General features: G+C 50.2%; 10 protein-coding genes across 10 annotated transcripts; 5 read left to right on the plus strand and 5 right to left on the minus strand.

Annotated features, from left to right (window-relative positions):
* Positions 1 to 286: 286 nt before the first annotated feature.
* Z518_06489 (uncharacterized protein) lies at positions 287 to 2,602 on the minus strand (the record flags this gene model as incomplete). The annotated part of the gene is made up of 1 exon (XM_013414621.1): positions 287 to 2,602. One exon carries the CDS (start codon positions 2,600 to 2,602, stop codon positions 287 to 289), a length of 2,316 nt encoding a protein of 771 aa, XP_013270075.1.
* Positions 2,603 to 3,174: 572 nt separating this feature from the next.
* Positions 3,175 to 3,969, plus strand: Z518_06490 (uncharacterized protein; the record flags this gene model as incomplete). Its single annotated transcript, XM_013414622.1, has 1 exon — positions 3,175 to 3,969. One exon carries the CDS (start codon positions 3,175 to 3,177, stop codon positions 3,967 to 3,969), a length of 795 nt encoding a protein of 264 aa, XP_013270076.1.
* Positions 3,970 to 4,391: 422 nt separating this feature from the next.
* Positions 4,392 to 7,774, plus strand: Z518_06491 (uncharacterized protein; the record flags this gene model as incomplete). Its single annotated transcript, XM_013414623.1, has 2 exons — positions 4,392 to 4,549; positions 4,600 to 7,774. The coding sequence occupies 2 exons, from the start codon at positions 4,392 to 4,394 to the stop codon at positions 7,772 to 7,774; spliced, it is 3,333 nt and encodes a 1,110-aa protein (XP_013270077.1).
* A 237-nt stretch (positions 7,775 to 8,011) lies between these two features.
* Z518_06492 (uncharacterized protein) lies at positions 8,012 to 9,308 on the plus strand (the record flags this gene model as incomplete). The annotated part of the gene is made up of 4 exons (XM_013414624.1): positions 8,012 to 8,025; positions 8,099 to 8,188; positions 8,342 to 8,727; positions 8,854 to 9,308. The coding sequence occupies 4 exons, from the start codon at positions 8,012 to 8,014 to the stop codon at positions 9,306 to 9,308; spliced, it is 945 nt and encodes a 314-aa protein (XP_013270078.1).
* Positions 9,309 to 9,463: 155 nt separating this feature from the next.
* On the minus strand, positions 9,464 to 10,366 carry Z518_06493 (uncharacterized protein; the record flags this gene model as incomplete). Its single annotated transcript, XM_013414625.1, has 1 exon — positions 9,464 to 10,366. The coding sequence occupies one exon, from the start codon at positions 10,364 to 10,366 to the stop codon at positions 9,464 to 9,466; it is 903 nt and encodes a 300-aa protein (XP_013270079.1).
* Positions 10,367 to 10,676: 310 nt separating this feature from the next.
* On the minus strand, positions 10,677 to 11,459 carry Z518_06494 (uncharacterized protein; the record flags this gene model as incomplete). The annotated part of the gene is made up of 3 exons (XM_013414626.1): positions 10,677 to 10,783; positions 10,837 to 10,883; positions 10,969 to 11,459. 3 exons carry the CDS (start codon positions 11,457 to 11,459, stop codon positions 10,677 to 10,679), a joined length of 645 nt encoding a protein of 214 aa, XP_013270080.1.
* Positions 11,460 to 13,027: 1,568 nt separating this feature from the next.
* Positions 13,028 to 14,534, plus strand: Z518_06495 (uncharacterized protein; the record flags this gene model as incomplete). The annotated part of the gene is made up of 6 exons (XM_013414627.1): positions 13,028 to 13,213; positions 13,366 to 13,460; positions 13,582 to 13,731; positions 13,853 to 13,979; positions 14,101 to 14,372; positions 14,504 to 14,534. The coding sequence occupies 6 exons, from the start codon at positions 13,028 to 13,030 to the stop codon at positions 14,532 to 14,534; spliced, it is 861 nt and encodes a 286-aa protein (XP_013270081.1).
* A 558-nt stretch (positions 14,535 to 15,092) lies between these two features.
* Positions 15,093 to 16,638, minus strand: Z518_06496 (uncharacterized protein; the record flags this gene model as incomplete). Its single annotated transcript, XM_013414628.1, has 3 exons — positions 15,093 to 15,390; positions 15,452 to 15,502; positions 15,605 to 16,638. The coding sequence occupies 3 exons, from the start codon at positions 16,636 to 16,638 to the stop codon at positions 15,093 to 15,095; spliced, it is 1,383 nt and encodes a 460-aa protein (XP_013270082.1).
* A 385-nt stretch (positions 16,639 to 17,023) lies between these two features.
* Positions 17,024 to 24,370, minus strand: Z518_06497 (uncharacterized protein; the record flags this gene model as incomplete). Its single annotated transcript, XM_013414629.1, has 5 exons — positions 17,024 to 19,049; positions 19,105 to 19,926; positions 19,977 to 20,374; positions 20,454 to 24,190; positions 24,247 to 24,370. The coding sequence occupies 5 exons, from the start codon at positions 24,368 to 24,370 to the stop codon at positions 17,024 to 17,026; spliced, it is 7,107 nt and encodes a 2,368-aa protein (XP_013270083.1).
* Positions 24,371 to 26,068: 1,698 nt separating this feature from the next.
* On the plus strand, positions 26,069 to 27,658 carry Z518_06498 (uncharacterized protein; the record flags this gene model as incomplete). Its single annotated transcript, XM_013414630.1, has 3 exons — positions 26,069 to 26,420; positions 26,470 to 26,688; positions 26,736 to 27,658. The coding sequence occupies 3 exons, from the start codon at positions 26,069 to 26,071 to the stop codon at positions 27,656 to 27,658; spliced, it is 1,494 nt and encodes a 497-aa protein (XP_013270084.1).
* Between the last annotated feature and the right edge of the window lie 63 nt (positions 27,659 to 27,721).

The raw sequence follows: 27,721 nt of genomic DNA on the forward strand, positions 1-27,721 counted from the left end.
TTAACCTTCAACATTGAACAACTGCGCCTCTAGATGAAAAGAACTCCGGCTCCAATGCTTCCAATAACTCTACTGTAATCATGGTCCCTGTCACCTCGATAGCCTTTTCGCCCTTTCCTCCAACAATTCAAAGTCCCATGTAAAACCACACATCAAACAGAACATATTGCTCCAGTGCCCGAACACAGCCATTGTTAATGTGTGACCCCCGATAATCCCGCCCCATGCAATTTGACTCCTGTGATGATCAAAGTTCAAACTTTTCTTGCTTTTTGGTCTGTCATCTTCATGCCCATCTAGAACCATTTGCTTTTGTCGGCATCGCACTCTCCCTGGGAGTCGGTGGCTGCGACGGTGTCTTTGGCCTCAACTTCTGCGAGTTGTCATTGCCCAGATAGTCATCTGTGAAATCCTGGTCAGGCTCGTCATCCGGTTCCGCGCTGCCGTTTCGATCGTCGCTAATTTGTGAAGCCTCCAGAGCATCGGCTGTATCGTCGATTTCGATCGATTCGCGAATTGAATCTCCTAACGCGGATTCGTCTAGGCTTTCTCGTGAGAGGAAACTATCTCCCATTTCGTTTCCTGATTCAACTTCTGCTTCCTCCTCTTCGTCTTCGTCCAGGTCGTCCTCGTCCTCGGCTTCTGAATCCGTCGGTGTGAAGTTCTCCAGGTTCCGGGGTGTGTCACGCCAATACGTAAAGTCGGTATACTCTTCGCCTCCTTCCTTCACCAGTGTCGACACGGGGGGGAAGAAATGGTCGACCACTTCACGCATCGTAACGTAACTGCTTCGATATTTGTTCAACGTCAATAGGTCCAGCGAGACCTCGGCATTCGTGTTGATGGTGAAGATCCGGGTGGACGGGATATTGACGCTGCGGTAACTCAGTGCATCGGTGAAACGGTTCCCGAAACCTGCGTAAAAGGGATTGGTCTTGCCGGGGAAAAGACCGAGAATATCTCGCAAACAAGCCATTTTGAATACTTCTGGTTTGCGGAGGTATATTTCACGTCGTAATGCTGCAATGGTCCGGTCCGGGCTCATTATGACCGGTCCTCGAGGTAATTTCCAACCCTCCTGCGTGACACCGTTCAGGTATGTGCGGGTTGTGTCCGCTTGACCAACTGACCGGCTTGTCAGGTATAGAATATTGTACCCGTTGGCAACAATGTCAGAATACAGTTTGGCCACTCCCACATGCGTCCAATCCCTCCCGACCATATTGAGCAGGTGACCCAAAGCGTCGGATTTGGTGATGGTGCCATCAATGTCAGATATCACGATGGGAACATCCGAAGTCCAGTAGTACATGTATGCAGTACAAGTGGCGCGGTTGACGGTGAAGGACATTTGATTCTCGCCTTGTTTAAGATTGAGTGCTTTTAATTGATCACTTGTTAAACGGAGAGTTTTGGCAAAATTTCGGCCTTGCTCCCCAGACATCCGGGGGGCTGGTGGTAATTCTTCGGATTGCGCTCGTTGATGGCCATGTGGCTGGATTTTAGCGGAGAGTTCTGGCGAAGGACTGCGGTCACTATCACTGTGATAGCCGGGGTCGGAGGCATTGTCGATCGAGATAGCGTTGGTTTGCTCGAGGTTCTGAGTGACCGCTTTTCGGTTGGCAGCATCCCGAGCTTCCTCACTGCTGTAGATCCAAAGATTACCACGCTCGTCGGTTCCGATTAACGAGCCGATATCGTAATTTCCTTCCAGTTCTTCCGAAAGAAGTTTGCGGGCCACGGCTTCGGTTCGAAGGGCATCGTCTTCACTTGTTTTGTAGCCGGTCATGTCCAGCATCAGATCCCCGGATTCGGTGACTTGGGATCGGATATTAGAGGACGAAAGCTTTTTCGATAGTGTCATCGCCCGGTCATAGGCTTCTTTGGGTTTCAGCGCCGGGGGACTGGCAGAAGGTTTGGGAGTGCTGGTGCCGTCAAGACTAAACTTGGGCGAGGTTGGGATCCCGTTATTGTGAAACGATTCGCTGACCGAATCTAATTGCTCTCGCTCCGCAACGGTTAGCACCTCCTCGGAGACTGAACGTTCCAAGAGAGAGGGCGCCGACAAAGGCGTTGCTGGAAGAGGGGTGTTAGACGCTGGAAGGGAGCCATATAAACCTCGTTCACTGAGGCTTGTCCCTTCCCTTCTGATGAGTGGAATGGTCCGCTGTGACGAAGACTGTTCCGGAGTACGGCCACCCTTGCTAGGTTCTGCGATATCAAGATACGACGGCTCCGAAAGTCCCGGCGAGGGTGGATTATCGGCGGCATTAATAGGTGGACTGTTGGCTGGGGATACAAGAGGCGAGGTCTGTAAAGCTTCGGGGATGTCGCTCGAAGTCTCGAAGACAAAGAAGGCTTCGCCACCATCTCCGAGTTTCATGGCGTAGTTTTGTTTGACCCCATTGACTTTAAACTCGACCTTCTTTTCGGAAGGTCGGAGTAAAGAGAATTTTCCAAAACGGACGTGGAAAGGGGAACACGCCAGAGTGCCGTCTTCTTGTTCAATCACAACGACATCAATGGCTCCGGACAGGGTTGCGGGATTAATGGAATTCCAAGTCTTGGAGACACCGCTCCCCAAGCTGCGAACGTACTGCATGGTGGTAGAAGCAAGAAGTGATCGGGTCTAGCTTGAGAGTGTTGTCGGATGTGGCGAGATGGTGTCTATAGTGGGAACATAATTGAGGTGCCTGATCTGAATGACGGACGTCAGAAGCCGCAAGAGATGTGGTCAACAACGCCGGAAACGCAATGCTCGTAGAAATACAGCAAGAGGCAAACAAGGCTCTGGAGAGAAGCGTGATGTACAGAGCAGGTCGACAGCAAACGAGTGAGAGGGAGGGAGAAGGGATGGGGAGGACCGGAACTGATGGGGAGCTGAGGCATGTGCTTTAGAGCCGACTAACCCCGGCCGCTAGTCACTTTAAAAGTATTTCCCCAAACATCTCTAATTTCTGGCACAGTAATACGCCCCTCCAGCCTCAACATCTCTATTTTCCCCAGATTTCTTTGATACACCCCCGTACAGCACCTTTCATCAGCTACCTTCGACTCAGATTTCTCATCTGTCGCGATGGCTCCTGTCTAGTAGCCGGACTCTCGATCGCACCGGTTCCTGTCCTCTAATTTTTCCACCCCCCCCCCCTTCTCCCTTCGAGTTCCAGAGCCAACATGAGCTCACCAGCAAATCCTCCTGGACCTCTCACACCTCCTGCAGAACCCTCGTCCCAAATCCCACAACCTGCGCCTCAGACCACAACACAACCCCAAGCCGAAGCACTGTTCTCTCAACCCTTGACTTCACTATCAGACGACGGAAAATCAAAAAGGCCTCGAGATCACCGACTGATTCACCTCTTACTCGTCTCACATGGAATCTCAGCGTATCAGCAACGTGTTCCCCTTCAACTCATGGATTTTGCCTATCGATACACCAGCTCTGTGCTGAGTGATGCATTACATATACAAAACGAGGCCTACGATCAGGCCGATGGAGGTACCCAGACTAAAGGCCGAGGAAAACAAAATCAAAGCAAGAGCGAGGAAGGTGATGTGAGTCTAGCAGCTCTCCGCATGGCCATCGGCTCTCGCATGGGATACCAATTTCAAAGCAGCTTGCCCAAGGAATTTCTCAAGGGCCTGGCAGACGAAAGAAACCGAATATCCATCATCTCCCAGTCCAGAGATGGTGAGAAGAGCGGACCGATGGTCGGAGGTGTCAGACTTCCCCATGAAAAATATTGTCTCACGGGATTGAGTTGGGGATTGAAAGATGAATGGGATAGCGAGGGCGAGGAAAGCGTTGCTGAAGTAGAGCCAGAAGATCGACCAGAACCGGAAGATTTGATGCAAATGGACGAGAAAGGAGAAGATGACGAGGAAGGGTTGGGTACGATGGAAGATGTCTTTGGTCCTGATGATGGAGGTGGTGATAAGGATGGGGATAATGACATGCAGATTTCATGAGATGATCCAGGGCCATTGCATTGCATCGCATTGCATTCTGGAGTGGCATTCTTTGGTGATACAAAATTATGATACCCAAATACGATAGATAGGATGGGAGCGGACTCGTGGAGTAAATCAATCTTCTGATTTTGGGCTTCCTCTTTCCGACGGACTTGTTGCTCTGTCGTCTCTGGCATATCTACTCCTAGTTCTTCCAGAGCAACTGATGGCCCCGTATTTATAGCACGCTCTGTATAATTTTGCGCCATCATCGTTCTCATCTCGATCCCAAATAAATTCTTGGGCCATGCCCCAAAACCCCCGCCAAGACTGGAGTGGAAATACACCGGGAGTTGGAAAATGAGTGGCGCTGCCCACACCAGCAGAATCATAGTCTTTGACTTTCCAGCACTCTGTCTCGCACATACTTCGTCGAGCGTATGCCTGCCATACCATTGTTGTGGATGGACTCATCTAGATGGCATTTAGAGCCAGTCGACTGGGCTGCTTATGCCTATCATCTAGTTGCGCCGCGAGTTAACGTCAAAGGTCGCATGGCTCTACTTATGCTCCTGGCCGTTTTCTGGGCTTTTTCATGGTAAACATCACTCAAAATCCGTCATTGATTCACTATTGACGTTGTTGCAGGCTTGTTTATAGGGCATACACGGTCATTTCGACCCCGAATGACATCCTGGTCGATAAACTCGGCCTCGATATTCCACCTGCGCCGCTTATTATCCTTGAAGAAATCTCGGCGCACGAGGTACAGATTACTTGGAAGCATGCAGAACCATCGGCCTCGGTGCAAGAATACCATGTCGAAGTCAACGGGAGAGTTGTTGGAACTACAAGGAAGAATGAGATGGGTGCCATAATCTCCAACCTCGTGCCGGGAAGTATTTACGACATTCGTATCTTCTGTGTGAGTGCTGGTACTTTCCAAACTCCAAGCGCACCGCTTCATGTTCGCCTTCCGAATTCGTCATCTCCCTCGTCCCGGGGTGAAGCTTCCGAATCCGTCCCGACAGTCAGAGCCATTCCGGTGCGGAATTCTCAAAATTTTACGCCCGCATCCGCTCCTATCATGTCCCGGGAATCAAGCGGGGGACAACCTGTAGGCAGAAGGGGAACGGCCGGACGGCGACCTTCCCCCGCGAATCATATCACCGACTCTCCGACGGCTCAAGATGTGGGATCCAGAGGGACCGACGATGAGGTAGATGGTGATCTCGCAGAGTTATCTCGGCGATTTCAAAAGGTTCAACAAGATATTGAAGCGATCGAAGCTCAAATACAAGAAGAAGATAAAGAATTTGAAAATGCGTTGAAAGAACTGGAAGCACGTCGAGATCAGTTGAAGCAGAGTCTGAAGGAGCGGGATGAAGCTAGCAACGATCTGCGCAAGCAAGTTCACAAGGCAGAGACTGCTAGCCGGACCGCCCAAAGCGAGAAAACGAAAAAGGAACGGCTTCTCCAGCAAAGGGAGAATCAGCGTCGAAAACGAAGAGACGAAATTGCTAAATGGGAAGATCAAATCGCCTCGATGAAGGAAGAAATGGCCGGTATCGAGACCCAGAAAGCCGCCATTGAACGTCGGACGCAATCCGAGCTTAGAGAAATCCGCAAGAAGATTGAAGAGGAACAAAAGGAAGTCGCGATGCTGGAAGAAGACAATAAAGAGAAGGCACTTCAAATAAAGGCATTGGAGGAAGAACGCAAACAGTTAAATGTCGAGGATGAGACTGATGAGTCGAGAGAAGCGGATCGACTTGACCGCGAACGTGATATGAGATGGCGAGCGAGGTTTGAGGACCTCCAGCAAACCTATGCCCGGCTATGGAGTGACCTCCAGCTAGCGAACCAACAAGTCAACTACACCAGAGAGCAAATCACTCAACTGGAAGCAAGACGAGCCAACTATATGTCGTTCGTCCCGATTGCGCCCCTTGATATGGACGCTGTTCGGCGAGGTTTGAGACCAGTACGACGACCAAGACATACCGGTTCACTTGGGAGTAGCGTTTCCTCGCCCAGAGGCCCTTTTACGGGCTCTGAACCGTTCCCTGCTGGACTCCAGTATACATCTGCTGCGAATTCTTCACCAACGGTGGCCGTGCAAAATTATTTCAATCCTCAAAACGGAATGACGTTGGCCATGCCCTCGGAAATGCCCTCTTCGACAGGTGAGGAGATAGAGGCAATCAGCTCGATTCCGATGAGTCCCAGAGCAGATTCACTCTTGCCCGCGGATCTTCTGGGTGACGAATCGGCGGATGAGTTGCCCAAAACGACTGAGCAAAAAGGAGCCCCGGACACAGGGACATGCCCATTTCCCAAAATCGGGTCGCCGATACTGCAAGAAGATAGCCGCCGCACAGAGAGTCCCTCGGTGGGCTCATCCTCAAGTAGGTCGTTTTCCAGTCCTCTGCAAACATCCACCCCAGCCGTCGAATCTGATGAGAAATCCACGAATTCTGGGAAGAAGTCTGACGAAAAGCCGGAAGATGAGGTCGTCCAGCAATCCAACAAGGCCAAATTTTCATCCATGTTTGGCCTCAATCGTCAGCGTGGGAAAACCTTGGCAGATCAACCGCCGCTTCTGGGATCTCTCAAACCGGGTCAGAGTCAATCATTTCCGAGAAATATGGATGAGTTCGATCCAGCCATCCAGCCCAGAAGGCGGTTGAGCTACGGAGGGAATTGGGCATCCCCTGGGATGCTCTTACGCGGGAATGGGACGCCGGAAGAAAGAGAACAGGAGGTTTCTCGATTCGCCACGGCTCGCCGTGCCTTTCAATTTCCGGGATTTGGCAAATCAGCCGCCGCTTCGCCAAATTACGATCCTTTTTTGACAGCAAGGTCTGGATCATTCGATCCTGGTCTTCGCCGGGGCTCATCCTCTCCACGGCCTTCATCCACCTATTCATTTGACAAGATGCCACGACCATCGGCGGAAAGCCAGTTTCGGGCATGGAATGCGGACAAGCCGACTATTCGAAACAGTCCACTCGCTCCCGATTGGGGTTCGTTCCATTCATATTCCCAGAGTCATTCACGCCGGCCATCCATTGTGTACGGATCTACGAGCAACCTCTCACTTCCACATAATGATAAGGAAGTAGAAGTGGTGGAGCCGGACAGGAAACCGTCGCGTCCTTTGCAAGCACCAATTGGCACCCGCCCAGCATCATCACAGCAGGCTTCAACTCCGAAATTGAATCCGGCAGCACCCTCATTTACCATGCTATTTGGTAAACGGGGTGAAAAGACCAAGGACAAGGACAAAGACAAGGATCGGACAAAATCCAAAGAGTCGAAAGACAAGCCCGCCGAGGCGGAAGCAGCCTCTCCTCCAGAGTCAAGGAAGTCAAAGGATACCAGCTCTGTTGCGGCTACGATCTCTACCGTGGATTCCGAAACGCTGGATCGTACAGTATCTGGAACAAGCGCTCACTTGTCTTTGGAGAATACACCCGTCAAGCCGACATTCATATCCAAAATCACGAGAAAAGCCAGCAGCAATAAGTTCGGAAGCTGGAAGGATAAGGGAGGTCTGTTTTCGAGGAAAGACGCTTCAACCCCCAATGGTGAGAATGAGGAAGAGCAGGGCTCCAGTGAACATCTTGGAAAGAGTTTGGAGAGCACATCGACCACACCAAGCGCGGAGGAGAAAAAGACCAGTAGGACGAGTCTAAGCAATTGGAACTTTATGCGCAAGAGCAAAAAGGGGGGCAAAGAGGACTTGACAGCCAGCGAAATTAGTGAGAGTAGTGAGAGGGCCAGTGAAACCGGAGAGGAAAGAGATGACGACGAGGCATGAAGCATGAGGAATATGGATATTTTTGTATAGTGCGATTGATCACTATAATTGAATTCTTTTTACCAAGAAATTTCAGGCTGTCATTATGACTCAAGGGCCCTGTCGAGTCCATCTTTTTCGAGAACCCGCACATTCATTGCATCCTCATCCCCCTCGATCGTTTGACACCAAGATACTTTAACCCAACCAAAACAATGAGACTGTCACTGCTCAAGGAAACTTTGCGCACATTCTCAGATGGCAAATTCAAAGTAGGTCCAACAACTCCTGTTCCTCCTCCCTCGCATCCACTTCCGGGCCAGGGCCTTGGACTAACGTCTCCAGATATGAATACGTCCGCAATTTTGAACGAGACGAGAACCTGCTTCCAAACACCTGGATCGTGGTAAGAATTGACGGGCGAGGGTTCCATAAGTACGTCTCATGTGCCCATTCGTGTATATCTTTGGGAGCAGAGAAAGACAAAATTCCCTTTCCTTTCACGCTGCACGAGTGCCTATGGAAGTCGGAAAGAACGACTCTGATCCTCCACACTACAATTCATTCAACTAATGTTCTGATATACAGGCTTTCAAACTACTACAACTTCAGCAAACCCAATGACACACGGGCCTTGAACCTGATGAACCTCGCAGCCACGCAGGTCGTGACATCCATCCCCGAACTCGTCGTCGCCTACGGCGTCTCGGACGAATACAGTTTCGTGTTCCATAAGTCGACGACATTGTTTGAAAGACGGAGCGCAAAGCTCGTCAGCACGGTCGTTAGTCTGTTCACGGCCGCGTATGTGGTCCTTTGGAATTCTGCCTTCGTGGACCAGGGTCAGAGTGAGAATGAAGGTGCTGAGTTGCCGCGGTTGAGTCTGACGATGCTCCCTACTTTCGATGGGCGAGCGGTGTGTTATCCTTCGTGGGAGAATTTGAGAGATTACCTGAGCTGGAGGCAGGTTGATTGTACGTGTTCATTCATATTCCCTTCTTGCCCCTCCCTGATTCTCATCATGACATCACTCTATTCCGCTCGGCTCTTGCCATGAATTAAGCTGACGCCTTGACCTTCCTCGTTCTACACGGGAATAGGCCACATTAACAACCTCTACAACACGACTTTCTGGGCCCTCGTCCAGCAGGGCAACATGTCCCATACGGCGGCCGAGGAGCACCTCAAGGGCACCGTCGCCAGTGATAAGAATGAGATCCTCTGGACGCGATTCGGTATTAACTACAATAATGAGCCTGAAATGTTTCGCAAAGGGAGTGTGGTCTACAGAGAATACGCACTGGAGGCATCCCCAGGCGATGATGGAGAAGGGATCCTGGAATGTGAAACAGGTGTGGAAAATCCAATGTCGAAAACACAAATGGAGAAAATGCGCAAGGCTCGGCAGAAGGCCAAGGTTGTTACGAAGCATGTCGATATCATCAAGGATGAGTTTTGGATCCAGAGACCGTGGATCCGGGGCGGAAGGCCCGGGAGGCTCCTTGGTGACGGCGACAGTACAGAAACGAAAGGCAAGACGAGAAATCTCGACTGACTTTCTTTAAACTCTGATATTTAAGAAACGGATCGCTCTATCGTGGAACATCAGACTGTGTCATGGACACCTCATCGCGTTCATCAAGGGCGAGTATAGATCGTTATACATGACAACAGCATTTTCATTTCACATTCCAGATCAGGTGCAAGTGGTCATAACGGGTGGGCACCTTTCTCAGCTTTCCTTCTCTTCCGCCCTGTACATCTAGCAGCTTTTGCAGCAGCATCTTCAGCCTCAACAAATTTAGATTCGAGTTTCTTCTCCTCTCGCCTCTGCCGTCGACGCTCGCGTCTATTCTCTTTCCTTTCAGGACGTGCTGATCGTTTCTCTTGTCCTTGATCTTGTTCTTCAATCAGTGGGTCAACTTCATTTTCAGAAGGTGGTATTTCTGATTTCCGCTTTTTCTTCTTAACTTTCTTCTCTTCCCTCGCCTCGAGGTATTCACTCACTTGTCGAAATTCCTCGACCGGACTGGGTCTCTCCGTTCGCACTCTCCGTTTTTCATCTTTGTCGCGAAGGGCTAAGTATGCGCCTATCTGTTCGAATTCGGCTGTTGCCTTCTTCTGCTTCTTGGATGTGGCAGTTTGTTCCTCTTCCTCGTCATCCTCAAGTACATCGCTCTTCCGTTTCTTTGAAAACCGCTTTATCTCACTCTCATCAGGTTTGCCAATTGTACCTTCCATCTCCTGACCCTTGATGAAAAAGCTGTACAGTCCACCATGTTTGCCTCCGCCTCTTGTGTGTTCGGCCCTAACTGGGGTAGAGGTCCCGCTACTTCTCTCGCTCTCGCTTTTGCCAATATTGCCCAATGCAGTTTCAAAGCCTTTTAACCACCATTCATTGCCCGCTTGTGGTTCATGGGCCTTCCTCCCGATGCCCAGGCGGCCCTGGCGTTGAGAGATAAGTAGAGGCTTCACGAGGCCGTTGCCCGTGTTGCCGACTGAGGAGGGATCGTAGGCGAGTCCGCGGTGGCCCTTTTGTTTGTATGGTCGCGAGTCAAGGGAGTGGCCCGGTCCAGCCCAGCCAAGGGAGAGAAGGTGGGCATGGGCATCCATCCTGGAGAGGGGCCGGCCGGAGACGATAGACTGAAAAATGAGTGCTGGTGGAATTGGACACTCTTTGCTGCAGGTTGTGTCTAACTACGATCATTTTATCATATGTGGGGGGAAAATAAAAAAAACAGAGCTTGGAATTGGCGGGCCGAACCGTGGCAACCGCAAGCAAACGCGACTGACATGAGCAGGCACCGTACAAAATGTCCCGAAGTCTGGACCAACACTTTTTCATTCTTTACATCTTCTACCCTTCAAAGAAATTGCCTCTTCCTCATTCAAATCGCGTCTTCAGGCAAGTTCTTTGAAGCGCTTATAAGGTCCCCGGCGGAGTCACCAATATTTTCACGTGGTCATCCTTGTTATTGACCAGCTTCTCGAGTCCTTTCGTCACCACGTCTCCAAGCCCTTTGAACTTGCCTGATTGCGGTCAGCTGTACTCCCTGCATATTCTGAGCGGAAAGCATACATACCTGCTATCCAATCATCAACCGTCTCCTTGAAGTCTTGCGCCGTGTAGCTCATTGAAGCTCGGAATATCAGTTCCTTCGACATGAAGTGCTCCATAGGCTAGTCTGACCATCCTCATCGCCTGCATATCTTACAAACGTCTTCCTCCCAACCTGCGGCAGTTGACATAGGTCCCGCCGCGGCGCAAGGCGTCCATTCCGTCCTTCAACACTTTCTCCTTCCTCGGGTCCAACACCGCATCAACAAATTGAGCCGTCTGTTGTGGCCGTTTGGTCGTCGGTACGCTGACAATCAGCTTCCCACGCCTTTTGCTTCCAGCGCAAATTATTGCGGCCAAGCCAACAGGACCACCACTAAGAATGAGAATCGTTTTGTCTTGGTAATCATTGAAACCCGATGATCTCGCTGCATGTCTAGCCACTGTTAAATGTTCGATCAATGCTGCCTCGGAAAGAGGTTCTGAATCGGGTCGAACATAACACATATCCTCGTTGATGGCCGCATATTCAGAATATCCATCTCCGTCATTCGAACTGAGACCTAGCAACTCCCATTTGGAACAAATGTTTGTATCGGTTGCCATGCATGCATGACAATGAGTACAATACAGTCGTGGATCTACCATGACGGATTGTCCAACGTTCAGCCTGCCGTGGGATCCAATCTTACTCTCTCTGCCGCAAAACTCATGCCCCATTTTCAAAAGCAACATGGCTCCAGTCAATGGATGTGAGAGTGCCTTGGTGGGCATGATTCCCGGCCTAGGCCTCATTTGGTCCTGATTTTCGAACCTCTGCACAACACCTCCTTACCGAGCAGATATTCGCGAAGATCTGAACCACATATTCCGCCTCACACCATTTCAATCAATACTTGACCATCTTTGATCTGTGGAATTTTCCACCTCCACCCTCAGGCCTCGATTTCCATGGTACCTCGCAGCCTTCATTTTGACTTGGACCTTATTTTTGGGTCCGAGTATGGCCTAGTGTGGTACTTCGGTGAGGTTCAAGAACTCTTTCTTCATATCCAAGCTCTCGAACACATCTGGAAATGAGCAGAGCCTACATTGATCGTGCATAACTGATTGAATATGTCGATTGTTTTCTGACACTGTATCTACCGACTCAGCGCCAGTGACGTGCCGAGGCCATTTTAGGCGGCCCGCGAGAGCTAAGGAAGCCCCATATGCAGAGCGCCCGGAGAATCAAAGATGTATGTCCCCGTTTGGGGAATCTGAGTTTCAGCCATTGGCTGGTGGAAGGCTCAGAAATCATTTTGATGATTGGGGTGCCCAACTTCGAGAAGTGTGAGATGGTCTTCTCCAGCTCTATAATCGGAAAACGACAAGTCAACATTGACCATCGAACTGCACAGTCTGGACGAACCTTTGCGTTGACTCTCCTCAGTCCACGTCCAAATCCCAAGGTACGTCCTCCACCCTATATAAGGCTTAATTCCGGAGTGTCCCTCACTCCTACCGACATCCGCTTTAATACAAGCCATTTCCAGGAAACGGCCATATGTTCGTGTCACTGTACTGAAACCCAGATTGTCCTCATCTAACTTATTTGATAATCCCTTTACTAATGCAAGGCGTATACAGATTGAGGCCTCGCATGTGAACTAGACGGAACTTGATGACGTACCAAACCACCCCATCTTCACAGCTTTCCGCCGAGAATATTATTTTATTCCAACTGTTTTGATCAGCTCAAAGATACAGTCTTGTATCGGGCCGAAGCCCGAGGTGTGGGCCAGGTATTTGCAGCACGTTCAATTTGCGGGGGTGTGAAGAACGTGCATTCACGGAGACGTGGAGAAAGAAGAGGGGAGAGGGGCCCAACGAGGCTGTCGGTTTGGTTGACCAAGTCATGAACACAGTTACCAAGCCGAGGTGATGCCTTTTAGAGACCTCTCCCCTATATTGCTTCGTGAAGGTAGTTGAGAGGCCTCGACCGGGGCCAGGCCATCACCTCAGCATTGTCGTAATATGTTTGTTGCATGATTGAGCTCGTCATTCAACATCGCTGATCGTTTTCCATGAATCCATAAGGCATTATATTGCATTCTCAGAACATCTCGAGGTCGAAATATTTGCCACCTCAAGCCCACGAGTTACCTGTCGCTAGACGACAAAGGATTGCTGTCAGCCCACAGATCCATTCGCATTTCATTTGTTACATCAGTCAGATGGCCTTCCGCACCGGCCCTGTCGCTCCCGGTGTCGCCTTCATCACCGGCGGTGCCCGCGGCCTCGGCAACGCCATTGGCGTCTCCTTTGCCAAAGAAGGCGCTCGTGGTGTCTGTCTTATCGATATTCAAGATGAAGCTACCTTTGAAGCTGGGAAGAGGAATGTCGAGAAATACAATACAAAGGTACGTACCTTTTTCTATTGTCATCGCCACTAGCTCAAGGATCAACGTCATCTCCTTTATGACACGTACGAGGCAGAGGATTCTCATGATAAGCTCATATCCTGCTGGACCAGGATTGATCATATATTTACTACTCGGTCATGTTCGTCTAGGTCCTATGTATCCGAGCAGACGTAGCGAAAGAAGCGGACGTGGAACGCGCGGTTAATGAAGCAGTCCAAGAGTTTGGTCGGATCGATTATGCAGCGTCAGTATCCTCGATCCTCATCTCATCTTCTTGATTTGCCATTTGCCCTTTTTTCCTCTGCAACAATTCGATTACCCTCCAGCTCTTTGTGCCTGTCTATACGTAATGACAACTTCCCAAGAAACTTCGCCGGTATAATCGGTCCGCTAGGAATGACCGTCGACACCGACACTGAGCAGTGGAAGCGTGTGATTGAAGTCAACACCGTCGGCGTCTGGCTTTGCAATAAATACGAGTTGAAGCAGATGATGAAGCAGGACCCAATCGAGGTGTGAGTTTCCTCCTCCCCTGTCCCTCTTCGCTCTTTCTTGTTGTGATCCTGTTCGACAGCTACAACTTCCATCCACCCACACTCAAGATTTCAACCTATTGATCTTGGATCTACTGTCTAGTGAACCAGGCCGTCCCCCTCAACGAGGCTCCATCGTGAATTGTGCATCTGTGAATTCGATCCAAGCTGGCGCCGGCACCACTGGGTACACGGCCTCCAAACATGCCGTTGTGGGGATCACGAAAGCCGTAAGTCCCACTCTAGGTCCAAATCTAACCCTTGCTCCCATTCCAAATCCCCAATTTCTCTTGCTCTGATCAAGTGATCCACATTCTCACATTCTCATTTTTCGATTTTGCCGTATTCTAGGCCGCCCTCGAAGCTCGCCGTCACGACATCCGCATCAACGCGGTATCGCCTGGTTTCCTATTGACCCAACTCCTTGACCCGTTCTTCAAGGAGAAGAAAAGTTTCACCGATGCCGCTTCTGCCGCTGCGGACGCGGAAGCCGGCCAAGTCTGGGAAACGTACGAGGCAAGGCAAGGGAGGAAGGCACATTTTGAAGAAGTCGGCGATGTGGTAGTGCTCCTGAGCACGCCGAGGATGAGCTTGGTCGTGGGACATAATTTGGTTGTTGATGGGTATGTTTTCCCTCTTCTCTCCCCTTATGTCTTTGAAGCTCTTAGGCGTTTCAGGTTGGTCGGTCGAGAGGAAATGGTCCCAGAGCTTCAGACTGGAATGCTTTGCTGACGAACTTTTGACCTTTGAACAGAGGCTTTACGATCAATGAGAATACAACCTAGAACGTGAAGACCTTTTGTAGAAAGCAAGGAGCGATGGTCGGCCGAGTTTTCGGCGTGAGAACTATGAGGATTGTGCATCCGAGAAATATTATCTGATATATATTTTACGCCCAGGACGACGTTCCAGACATTGATATAAACCTCTCTCCTTTGAGCGCATCCTTTCACCTGTCACGGGCACGCTGACGTAGTGTCTGAAATGCAGGAGTTGTATCGTCATGAGTTGATATAATGTGTCGTGAATAGCTGATTCTGTCTATCTCGTAACTGGACTTTCGGAGATCGGGGCAGAATGCAGAAACAGGATGAATGTTTGGTGGTTCGAAATATAAAGTTCCCAATGCCCTGAGTCGGTAACGGCTAGCGATCTAGTAACAGATCGTGTTACAAGCAAGACATATGAGTGGTCTGCCATGGAAATTGGCGACTTCCCACCACGGAAATTCCCGTATCCCTGGAAGAGGAACCAGCCACTTATTCTATCCTTCCCCAAAAGTCAAAAGGGAGGAGGCACCACGGAGGTGGGATGGGCGCGAGAGAAGTCTACGACCTCAAATCTCACACCGACCAACTTGGCCGAGGGAAATCCAATGTCTCCTCAAATGCCGCTATATCATGCTGCATTTCCGGGAATTTCTTGAAAAAAGCGGGCTTCATAGTCCAATTCCTAAAATTGTGGGCATACTCGAGGAAGATCTTGGACACCTCGTACCGATTGAGCACGGGGTTATAAGCAAAAATCTCCCGGTCCGAGTACGGCCAGTGGAAGTTGAAATGTTCAACGAAGGCGGCGGAGAAAGCGCCCGTCGCAGTGTACTTCTCGTGTTCGAACACGAGACGGTCGCGGAGGCCGGGCCTTTTGGCTTGCTGTCAGGTCGAGAAGTCATGGGATAGTCAAGGGAGAAGAGGTGACGCACCATATTAGGAAATCTATGACTGCCGGATGTTGAATTTTCTCCTGGGATGGTCTGAGGAGGGCAGTGTCAGCTGAGAATTTCATAGGCAGGGAAAAAGAATGACGGAATTTAAAAAAAAGAAAAAGAAAAGGAGGGACTGTGAAGGAACCATACCTTGGTCGTAGAAACACGGGTACGCGCTGAAGGTTTTCTTGCGTGGGATTCTCACGGTACTGAATAAGAGTCTGACAGACGTACATCAAGGCGATTCTCTGGGCCTTGGACGTCCAGGTGCCAAAGACTCGCTGGTCAACCTGTCGAAGAGCATTCCATACCGGATGCAGCGCCTCGGGGCCGACATTGTCCCAACCCCAGATGGCTGCTTTAAAAGGCACATGCAGATCCAGAGTAGTCGTCGAGGCGGTTTGCTTCTTCACCGAGTTTAGAGCACCGATGAATGCTCCGTTGGACACGTCCCATTTGTCCACGTCTGGAGCGATTTTGGTCACGGAATCAGATGAAGGGAATCGATAGTCGAATGGTGATGGCGTCTGGGAGTGCCATCCATTGCAGCTTGTCGGACCGAATTCGAACATTTCCAGCAAAGCGTCGGGGTTGAAGTCGAAAAAATCCTCGAGTCCTGTGAGCCCTCCGCTTACGGCCTCCGGATTGGCCATGTCCACGTTATCATCGGTCATGGTGACTCCAGTGCCATGCCCGGTGACAATCTCGATGACGTCGGAAGGGTCGGTGGAGGCTGATTCCTGACGACCAGCATCGCCGTGGAAGGTCGCGGGGGTTGCCTCATCGAATGCAGCCTGAGGAGTTGTCCCAAAGGTCGACTCCGCACAGGTGCAATTTGACTGTACAGCGCATCCACATGGCTTGACACCTGACCGGAGGTCGGAGGAATCATCCGTGGTAATAACGGCCTGGTCGATGGTGGTACGCATTTTGACCAAGGCATTGCGAAGGCGGTGGTTGTCATTTCTCAGATTGTCGATGATACGCGACAAAGCAGCTATTTCACCCTGCTTGTCACCAGCCTCGAGACTGCTGAGGCGCTGTTCGAGGTATGCAATGCGATTTTTGGTTCTTTCTCGCGTGGCTCGTTGGGCCAGTCGGTCTTGGATCCTCTTCCTCTCGGCTCGACCGTCGTCGGTGTCTCGCCGGCGAGGTTTGCTGGATTTGGCATTTGGGGTTGCCATTGTTGCCGTGACTGATTCACTGTCGATCTGTCTGTCTGTCTGTCTGCCTTACTCAGTGCTGTTGGTGTCAGGGAAAACAAGTCCAGGTCGGGGGCTTCTGACTTGATATTAATGAGTCAGAAAAATAGAGCGAAGATGAGGGAGACGGTTAAGAGAGGCATCAAGATACTTACCCGAGGGCAAATGTATCATTCCGACCCACCTCCACATCTCCCCCTTCTCCGCAAATCGTCTTTGCCCTCGGCTGGGGCTGGTGCGAGATGAAGGAAGATCCGGGGCGAAGGGGGGCCACAATGGGGGCTCCCCTTGATGCCGTCGATATGATATGTTATCGTTATAATATACTAAATATTACTACTACAGATGTCAATTCCATATTCTCCTTCTATTTCACGCCCGCAGGAATCAATGTCGATGCGGTGGCAATCTTGTCCGCCAATTCTGAGATACTGTGTCCGCTTAGCATGTCGCCCAATGAGATTTCCGCCCCCATCTGCCGAAGCAACCAACTTCGCATCTCGACGGCTAGAAGAGAATCAGCGCCATTCGAATATAAGGAAGAATTGATCTCGAGGTTTTCTGCCCCTGTTTGCAATTCCTCGCCTAAAAATTCGCACATCGCCGAGCAGATCTCCTTCGATGCCTCCTCTAGAGACTGGCACGCTCTGAGCCGTTTTGCAAGACTTGATTCCTCATTCTCTTCGCCGCTGATTTCTTCTCTCACATTCTGCCCAAAGTCCATCTTCTTCAAGAACGAGAATCGCGGGTCACTATAGTAGGATGGCCCGTCCAGTCCTTGGCGATGAAGAAGACCTCCCGTGGGCAAACCGGTCACAAGTGGTACCGGTGTCGGGTTTGATCCATAAGATCCCGTCATGGCTGCCACCATGATTGCTTGTAACTCTGCTTCGCTGAGGCTCGGTGCTTCTAAATTAAGAATATTGGTAGATCCGTCTTTCTCTGCGACGAATTTCTCCCCCAGCATGGGGCCCAAATCCACCGCAGCGCCGGCCAGACCTTGATGACGCCTGTATTGCGCCAGCGCATGTTGGAATGTGTTTACCGCTGCGTGACTCGCCTGAGTTCGATTGCCGAACATTCGCTTCGTCGAACCCACTAGCACAAAGAAGTCCATCTTCCGTGGAAGTAACTTGTGCAGAAGCCAGGATCCCCGAATCTTGATGCGGGTGGCATCCAGCCAGAGTTCATGAGTCGTCTTTCGGTCGAGAGAGTCGTTATCCACTGCGGTACTTTGAATGACTCCGCGAATTGGTGGCATTTCGTTCCTGCACTGTTCCACCACTTTGCTCAGCGTGGTCTCATCAGAGATATCGCAGACGAAAACTTTGGTAATAACCCCTCGAGCCGCAATCTCATCGACCACGGCTTGTGCATTCGCCGCCATCAGCGCCGATCGGGACAGAAATACCATATGGCGTGCTCCATGATCCACCAGGAGCCTGGCGAGGTGCCGACCAAATCCTCCGAGGCCACCGACCAAGACGTAGGACGCTTCCTTTTGCAAGTGGAGGGGATTTCTCGCCGTTGGGTGGATTCGGAGCTCATCTTGCGGGTTGAAAGAGACGATCGTCGTACCCGGAGACATATCTTGACTCTTGGTAGACTTGAATGCATCGGAGATTTGCTCCGAGGAATAGACTCTAGTCGGCTCAATGGGGCGGAGGGAGGATGTCGCTAGATATCGGCCCAGATCCTTCGATATCTCCGCCATCAAGGTTGGATTTTCTCGATAAATGAGATTCATGTCGACCACGGCAAAAGAGCATCCCTTTTGAAATGGTGCCATGTCGAGATCAGGTCCCTTGAGCTGATTGGCGGCAGCAGCGCTGATGAGATGACCAAAGGAGGCAACAGAGCGCCACAGGTCACCAAGATCTTCACCATCTTTGGAGATGTTGAGAATGACATCGAAGCCTTTTCTTCCCGAGAGTCTGGAAATCGTGGTACACAGCTCCGGGTCCGCATCGTTTAGAATTCGTTCCCTGGGAATTCCAAGCTTTTCCACCAAGAGACTCTCTTCCTCCGTCCTAACCGTGGCAAAGACCACCGCGACCTGGGCTTGGGCTATTTGAACGCCTGCTTGACCCACGGCGGTTGATGCGGCCTGAATCAAAACGGTCTGGCCATATTGTAGATTTGCGATCTTCACAAGACTATAATATGCCGTGCCAAAAGTGATCGGCCGGCTTGCTGCTTTCTCAAATGGGTCGTCTCCCAGAATCTGCTGACAAAATCGTTCTTTGACCCTGTACACTGTCCGATAGGGAGCCGGTTGGCAACCGTAGACGCGATCTCCGGGCTTAAATCTGGGACAGTCTTTGTGCACGGATTTGACAATGCCACTGAATTCTTTGATGGGTTCTGGTGAAGATGCCGTTGAGTCCTGATTACTGCATTGAAGGATTTAACATTGAGCCCGGAACAAACATTGATGGCGTGGCTTACCTCAAAACCACGGCCCGCGTCACGATGTCGACTTCACCAGGAGCCGGATGGCCGCTTAATTCATTTTCAGCAACGAAATACCATGATTGTTCCTGCCCCGAGCCTTCTGCGTGGATCCTTAAGGGTGTTTGACTCTCTTCCAAAGCCATTGCTTCTAGAACAACGCCCCCCTGATCCGTCGTGATTCGACTTATTCCTTTGTCTGGTGACCAGCGATTGATACAGAGTTGCCCGTCCATTTGAATAAACTCGCCGTCTGGGTTTGAACTGGTCATAACTTTGAAAATGTTGCCTGCTAATTCGTCTGGTTGGCGACCAGCCATTTCTTCGAAAAGCAAGAAGCGAACGTTGAGCTTTGGGTTTTCATTCCTCAATACTCTGAAAAAGCCCATGCCAACGGTCATCATCGGTTCAGAGCCCATGGACACCCACAGGAAAGAGGAACTGCCCTGTACAATCGTCTTCATCATCTCAAAGTCTCGGGACGAAATGTTGATCAGGAAGGGCCTGGTCAGCTCCAACAGGGATATTACGGGTTGCTCCTTCAATTTTGCAGGGTCTGGAGGCCACTCCACAATCTGGGCGGGCATGGAAGAGCTTGAGAATCTTCTGATAACCGACTGGCCGATTTCAGACATCTTCTCTGTGAGATTCGGAGGTTGGACAATGTATATGACGTCTGAAAGTTTCTTCTGGACTTCAGTGTACGCTTTCACGGTGACACACAAGGCCGTGGTGACTGATTTTACTTCATCGTCGTCTGATTGAAGCATGCCAATAGGCTGCAGACCTGACTGTATTACGACACTTTCCCACCCTTTCCTGTATCTCATCAGCTATGTTCCACACAGCCAGGTTTCAATGGTACATACGTTTTCGTGATGTCGGTAAATGATTCGAGGATTAGAAAGACTCCGCCATTTTTCAGCAACCCCTGGACGTCTTGCAAGAAGCGAGTCTTCTGCATATTGTTGCTGAAAGTAGCGCCGGTGATGATAAGGTCAAAAGATCCCGGACTTAGTGTTTGCCCCTGTAAATCAAGGTCTTCATTCAGTTTGATAAAGCTCAGTTTGGATCCCCAGTCTCGAAATTTGTCCTCAAAATCTTGGGCTATAGCAGAATTAGTGTCAGCGGCAACCAAATTTGAGAAGCGCGAAGTATCCTCAGGGTCGGTGGCGAGCACTGATAGAATGCTCCTCGTCATAGACAGGCTTCCACCGAGTTGAAGGATGGACATATCTGGGTTTTTGTGGGCGACCAAGTCCAGCACCTTTTGAGACGTTAGCAATCTGTTCAAGGATATGCGAACAATGTCCTGCCTTGTGAAGTTTTTCTTGTAATGTTCCTACGAGCTCTGTTTGGCTCAAGTAATCTTCCAGACTCTGGTTCTGACATAGATGAATGTCTGGTTTCCAAGCAAGTGTCCCAAACGGAGCTTTCCAGGGGCAAATGGGACGGCTTGGTGTAGTTGCCGGCGGTAATTTCCTGAAATGTACACCTCTGATCAGAACCTTGGGCTCTACCCAGGAACGGTCGGACACGAATACATCTCCAACAACTTCACCAGAGTCTTCCTTGATTGCCTCACAGTGTCCATGAAACTTGGAGTTTTCCCCAACGGGGAGTTCCATAGCCACAGTCATACTATCAAACGAGACTGGGATTGCGACTGTGTGGAAGTTTGAATCTATATTCCCTCCCAGAGCAGCCAAGAGAGAGTGGAACATAATCTCAATGGAGACAGGGTGAATAGTATACGGACTCTCAACCCGGCCTGGCATTGAGCCTCTGGTGATTGGGGCAGAAATTTTGAAGCAGCAACGGCGGCTGTGAGTCGAAACATCGGTCAAACCTTGAAAACATGGTCCATAGTTTAGACCTGCTTGCTTCTCTGCCTCGTAAAAGTCCTTCGGATTGATTCTGCGTGTACAAAGCAGTTTCGCTTTCTGATAATCCCCTCGGAGCATCTTTACGGTTTGGGTTTTTTGAATTTCCCATGATGGGATATCATCGGACTTGTACTGGACTTTGACCAGGCCGAAAGCGATTTGTTCAGGTTTCTGATGGTCGAGACTGCTCAGGACAGAAAATTCCCACCAATTTGTCCAAGGGCTTCCGGTTGAGCTTGGGCGTCGCAATTGAAGAGAGCACTCTATGCCAGCTTCGTTGTCAGGTATAACGATTACTTTAGGAATATGGACGTTCTTCAGGTGGATCTTCTCAATAGATTCGACCTTGTTGGCTATTTGCTTGACTGATTCAATTGCCATGGCAACAATCCCCCCGGCCGGATAGATCGTTTCCCCTCTGACAACATGATCTTGAATCCATGGCTGCTCCGACACTCGAAGAAGGTTTCTCCATTTTGGCTCCAACTCATTAGAACCTAAAGCAACGGATCCTAGGATATCATGACGCCTGCATCCACCGGCCGGGCAGGAACTGGACATTTGTGATTCAATACAATATTTTAGCGAGTGATTCCAGGGATATGGGGGCAAATCAGTCATCGGTTTCAATCTGGTGTCGATCATGTTTATAGCGGTGACACATAATGGGAAACCCTGTGTATATAACATCCCGGCGCTGTTTGCTGCCGAGCTTATTGCATCTTCTCCTGAGGAGATGATTGACTTGTAGGTGACGTTTTGGATATTCAGATCCCGCATGATTTGTCGAAGAGGGCCCTTCAACGTACTGTCGGGTCCAACTTCGAGCAGAAAATCAAAATTCTTGTTCTTGAACAGCTTCTCGATCGCGTCTGAAAACTTCACCGGTGACACAAGATTTCGAACCCAATACTCTGGCGCGAGGGCGCGGGGTTCAATGACCTCACCAGCCACGCTTGATACCATTACAATGTTTCTAGCTGACATGGGTGATTTCGGCCGTATCGTTGAAATCTTCTCAAGGTATCTCTGGGAAATTTGCTCCATGTGATGAGAGTTGAAAGCATTTGGAACCTTCAATTGGCGACAGAAGACGGAGGAAGCACTCAGTTTCTCGTGGAGCTGACCAATGGCGGTCTCCTTCCCAGAAATGGTAACAGACGAAGGGGAATTGACACACGCGATGACTAGCTGTCCATGACTGATTGTCGACAAATGCTCTTGCACCGCATCCTTGGACAATGCCACCGCCAACATGGCCTCTTTTGGTGGAGTCGACTCAGCGGTAAGTTCTGAGCAAAGTTTGCTCCTCCAGTACGCGATTGTCCAAGCATCTTCCCGGGAAATAACACCATAGGCATAAGCTGCTCCTATCTCACCACTTGAGTGACCGACCACGCCTGCTGGGATGATATTCCACGATCTCAGGAGGTCGACAAGGGCAACTTGTAATACTGTAGACATGGGATGACTGATGGCTGCGAGATGGGTCTCGATCCCTTTATCGTCCCGCTTAAGCTCCTCAATAAACGAATAGTCGCAGTCAAACGCTTCCTTGAGGTGTTCATCGGCATCAAGGATGCTCTTTTTGAAAGCTGGATAGCGGAACAGCCCGACACCCATTCTAGCCCAGTTTTCACTCTGGCCCGTGAAGACGAAAGCGACTTGTGGATTAGAAGTGGACGACCGTCCGAGGCGGACTGTGGATGATGAGAGCTGGGTCCGTAGTTCTTTGATGGAAGAAGCAACCACATGAGTCTTCCAATCGAACCGAGAACGTCTTTCACTGAGAGTGAAGGCCAATTGGTCAAGAAACGCCGACTCTTTCACCTGGAATTTCGACCCAGCTGTGGTCATGTATGACTCGAGATAGTCAGCATATTGCTTTTTCATCCTCCTTAGAGCCGCTTCATCATGAGCGCTAAACACAAATAAGCGAGGTTGTGTGGCGTTTTTGCTAACCCACGGCGATAGAGAACTTGAATCTTGTAAACCTCTGATGGTGAGGTATTCCGTGGCATCATCGAGAATCGCGTGTGCGTTGGTTCCACCAGACCCGAGATTGTGTACGCTGACTCGTCGCGGAGAGTTCAATGGCCACCGAATACAAGATGTCGGCGTGGCGAGCTTCAAGTCGACAGAACACCTCGGGTTTACAGTGTTTTCGGTGTGAACATTGGGTAATATGATGCCTCTTTCCAACATCAGAATGCTTTTGACGATGCTGGCCAAGCCTGACGCTCCTTCTAGGTTGCCAATGTTCGATGTCACGGATCCCACCAGGAGATTGCGGCCTTCTTTTCGACTGTATCCTAATGACCTGGCAACGGCAGTTCTCTCGAAAGCATCTCCCATTCTCCGGGCCGTGCCGTGCGCTTCAAGGTAGACAGTGTGAGAAAAATCCAATCCGGCCGAGTCATAGGTCGAGCGAATTAATTCTGCTGGCGAATTACTATTCGGTACAGTTGCACCGATCGTATGGCCGTCTTGGTTTACCCCAGTCCCCCGAATGATTGCTCGAATCGGGTCGCCATCCCGCAGAGCATCATTTAAAGGCTTCAGGAGTATTGAAGCAACACCTTCTCCTCGCCCATGGCATACCGCTCCACCGGCAAATGATTTCGATGATGTTTCCTGACAAAATCTGTCTGGATTTGCGAAGACAGTGGCGTACTCGATGTTCAGAATTAGATTCGCGCCACTCACAACTGCCAATTTCGACTCGCCTGCCCCGAGAGCTTGACATGCCAGATGTAATGCCACCAGGCCCGAAGAGGATCCTGTGTCCAAAGTAAGACTCGGACCGCGAAAGTCATAATACCAAGAGATTCGACTAGACAAAAGCGAGAGGCTGGTCGTTGTCTTGTATGTCGTAGGCGACTCTGGGTCGTACAAGATCGTTCCAGCCAAGTCTGGCTCGGAACACCCTACGTAACAACTCGTGTTACTTCCAGCAAGCTGTTCGATTGCGAGACCTGCATTTTCAAAGGCTTCATATGTCACTTCTAGAAGAAGTCTTGCGGTCGGATGCATGGCTTTCGCCTCTTGTCCCGTGATGCCGAAGAAAGGAGCATCAAAAGCCGAGACATCTTGTTGAAGAAAATGACCTTTTTGGCTGCCAGTGGCATTGATTTTATCCCCTTCTTGGTAGAAGGTACTGGCATTGTCACGGCTTCTCGGAAAATCCGCATATGTAGCTGAAAGGGAAAGTGTCAGCCTTGCTCACCACTCCCAAGTAACAGATCAGCCGTACCCTTTTGTTGATACAAAAGATCCCAGAAGTTTTGCGTATTTGACGCCCCACCGGGAAAGCGACAGGCCAGGCCAATAACCGCGATATCTGCAGGGACTGGGTTATCGTGTGCCAAGGAGCCCATCCCAAATACTTCCTTCTTCGATAATCACACAATCAGATTGGACTGTGCGAACAGTCAGGGGAATATACGGTCCAGAAGACAACTGAGGTTTCAGAACAGCGAGAAGGAACATTGTCAGTCTGCAACATAAAGGCGTGATGAGCCATTTGACCCCTGAGAACGTCTCGAAAACACACACATACACACTTTTGACAACACAAACGGCCTGAAGGCGGTTCCTGTTGATTTGACCGCTAGGACGTCAATGTCGGATTGACCGGGACATTGGACAGGGGATGGGTAGCCCCTGGCTTGGGCGTCGAGTAGCAGCTTGGAGTGTGGATGTCCCATCGACTTGATAAGGCTGCGACTGACTGGAAGGGGATCGCTAGTCCAGTCAACCAGGGAATGATTGCTAGACCGGATTCTTAGAGTTACCAAGTTGCCAAATTAGGAACCGATGGGATTTTCCACCCTGGTCTTATGCTCATTACCATGCTGGCTGTTTTTCTCGATTTCGAATGGATTCAGGGGGACATCTGGGGCCTGATGATCTGTTTCATGTTTGTACTATTTGTAGAATACAGGGGTTGTATCGCGCCGCGTACTGACGCTCCAGCCAGCCTGTGTGGTGCTTGTACGTACATGTGTAGAAAGGAGAGGTCGACGCGACTCTCGCTTATACGTCATCCGTCCCTAGACCGTGACTAGACCAGGGAAATCGGACTACTGAAAACGTGGCGCTTCCTAAAAGGATTGATGATGTTCAATCAAATTCCCAAAGAGTGTGTCTCGGTGGTTCTGACAGCGGGACGGGTTCGAGAAATGAAGCTTGCCGTAGGTCGTTGCTATCTCGACTTATCCATCAACATGTCTTACTCGTGTTCAATCTCATCCTTTTCGAGGGCGTTCTCGCTAGCAAAGAGGAAGGTCTACAGTAGTTGCATCCAGCAATATACCGTCTACGCCACCAGCCTGTTGGCTCTTGTTAGCGTTGTATGCCGTCCCATTCGCCGATTCGCATTGTGGGGGTACGTTGCCTGCAAAAGATGACTCGAGGTCGAATCGACTGAGGAGCAGCCTGTCAATCAAGCGATACCTGTGCAGACAGACTGGTGGCCCTTCCCGTGAACGAGAACGTGTCGTACGTAGTACATACAATATGCACGTGAACAAGAAGTGAAATGCCAATGAGATTTTTCGCCGCCAGATCTGTCGTATTTCATTCTCTGGTCCAACCGAAAACCGGATCATGATGCCCACCACTGACTTCGATCTGCAGCCATTCACATGCTCTCGACACCCTGATCGGCCAGCTATAATGTTATGTTGGCCACGATGATTCGATCCTCAACTACGGCTCGAATGTAGCTAGCAAACTCAGCTTGTTCAGCCGCTGGTTCTTCAATGGGGCTGACAAGCTTCAAAAGCTGCCCCTAAGCTCCTGGAAACCTGGGCCAACTTCCTGCTCTTCAGCGCATAGCCATGGCGTCCCTCTACTCCGAACGGCGTAATGCCTTCTTCAACCGTATGGTTGGGAGATTTGGAAAAGACAGACGAAGCCCGTTTCTAGGTAGCTAAGCAACTTGCAGTCCTGTCCCTGACTTGGGCTTGCCTGCACCCACCTTTATTCTTTGCTAATCAGAGTGATTCTCGATCATAGGAGTGGTCGCACACAAGGTAGATGACTCTCGGGAGCCTACGCCCGAAAACTTCACCATGATTCAGTTCATGGAGTGGTACGTTCCTGATGACCACCAGCATTGGTTGCGACTTCAACGAGCTCTCCCTGAACTCAAGAAAACCGGGGTGGACAACGTTTGGATCCCCCCGGCCTGCAAGGCTTCCTCCCCGAGCGGAAATGGCTACGATATTTACGACTTGTATGATCTGGGAGAGTTTGATACCAAGGGATCTGTCGGGACCAAATGGGGCACCAAGGAAGAGTTGCTGAAAGCATGCCAAATATCCGATGATTTGGGCATGGGGATATATTTTGACGCCGTGTTGAATCACAAAGCCGCTGCCGATCATATCGAAACATGTCGAGTGGTCAAAGTGGATGCCAATAGTACGGACACAATTGCACCGATTTCGCTGTGGGCAACGCTGACTCATAGAAGATCGCAATCAAACCATCTCCGGTGTCTTCGAGATTGATGGCTGGTTGGGATTTGATTTCGAGAAAAGAGGAGACAAATACAGCAAACAGAAATATCATTGGTATCACTTTTCGGCAACCGATTACGACAATAAATCCAAGGAGACGGCCATCTACAAAATCCTAGGGGACAACAAACGCTTCGCAACGGACGTCGATGCAGAGAAGGGCAATTATGGTGGGTGGAGCTCGATGATGTGACATATAACTGCTCAAGTCTCCCAGATTACCTGATGTTTGCCGATCTCGACTATGCACATCCTGAAGTTCAAGAAGATGTCAAGAACTGGGGGGTCTGGGCCTCCAACGAGTTAAAACTCAACGGATTCCGTTTTGACGCTGTCAAGCACTATTCGGAATCTTTCCTCCTAGACTTCATCAATAATCTCGATACCAAACTCGGTCATGAATCCTTTTGTGTCGGCGAATTCTGGAAAACTTCTCTGGATGCTCTTGTCGATTATCTACGTAAGATGCATCACAAGTTTACCCTCTTCGACGCGCCACTCGTGGAAAATTTCCACCGAATTTCCACTGGGAATCGAGCCGATCTTCGCACTGTCTTCGACAACAGTCTGACTCAAGTCGAGCCGTACAACTCGGTGACACTCGTCATGAATCACGACACCCAGCCCAGTCAGGCTCTTCAAATCGATGTGGCCGATTGGTTCATCCCGTTGGCATACGCCTTCATTCTTCTCCGTCCCCATGGCTACCCATGTCTATTTTATGGCAATATCTATGGGATCAAGGGCGGCGTTGAGAACGACTGGCGGGGTCCGTCAGCAGGAGGTAAGATCCCTGACATGACCCTCGCCCGCAAGCTGTATGCCTACGGTGAGCTGAATGACTACTTTGACAACCCCAACCTCATTGGCTGGGTCAGGCGAGGAACTTGGGACAGGCCTAATGGCTGTGCCGTGGTCCTCAGTAACGCCGAGATGGGTGAGCTTCGAATGTTTGTAGGTGAAATGCACAAGGGACAGATCTGGACCGACATTATGGGCTGGCAAGACCGTCAAGTTCATATTGGAGACGATGGATTCGGGATGTTCAGTGTTGGCAGCTGTAGCGTAAGTATCTTTGTAAATCAAGATGCGGAAGGGCGGGATAAATTTGGAAAGTTCAATGACCGGATCTATGAGTAGATTGGGAATACAGGACAGGATGAGTCGGGCTTTTGATTCATTATACGCGATATAGAAGCGACA

This window comes from Rhinocladiella mackenziei (genome assembly GCF_000835555.1).
Source record: "Rhinocladiella mackenziei CBS 650.93 unplaced genomic scaffold supercont1.5, whole genome shotgun sequence".
Taxonomy (NCBI): domain Eukaryota; kingdom Fungi; phylum Ascomycota; class Eurotiomycetes; order Chaetothyriales; family Herpotrichiellaceae; genus Rhinocladiella; species Rhinocladiella mackenziei.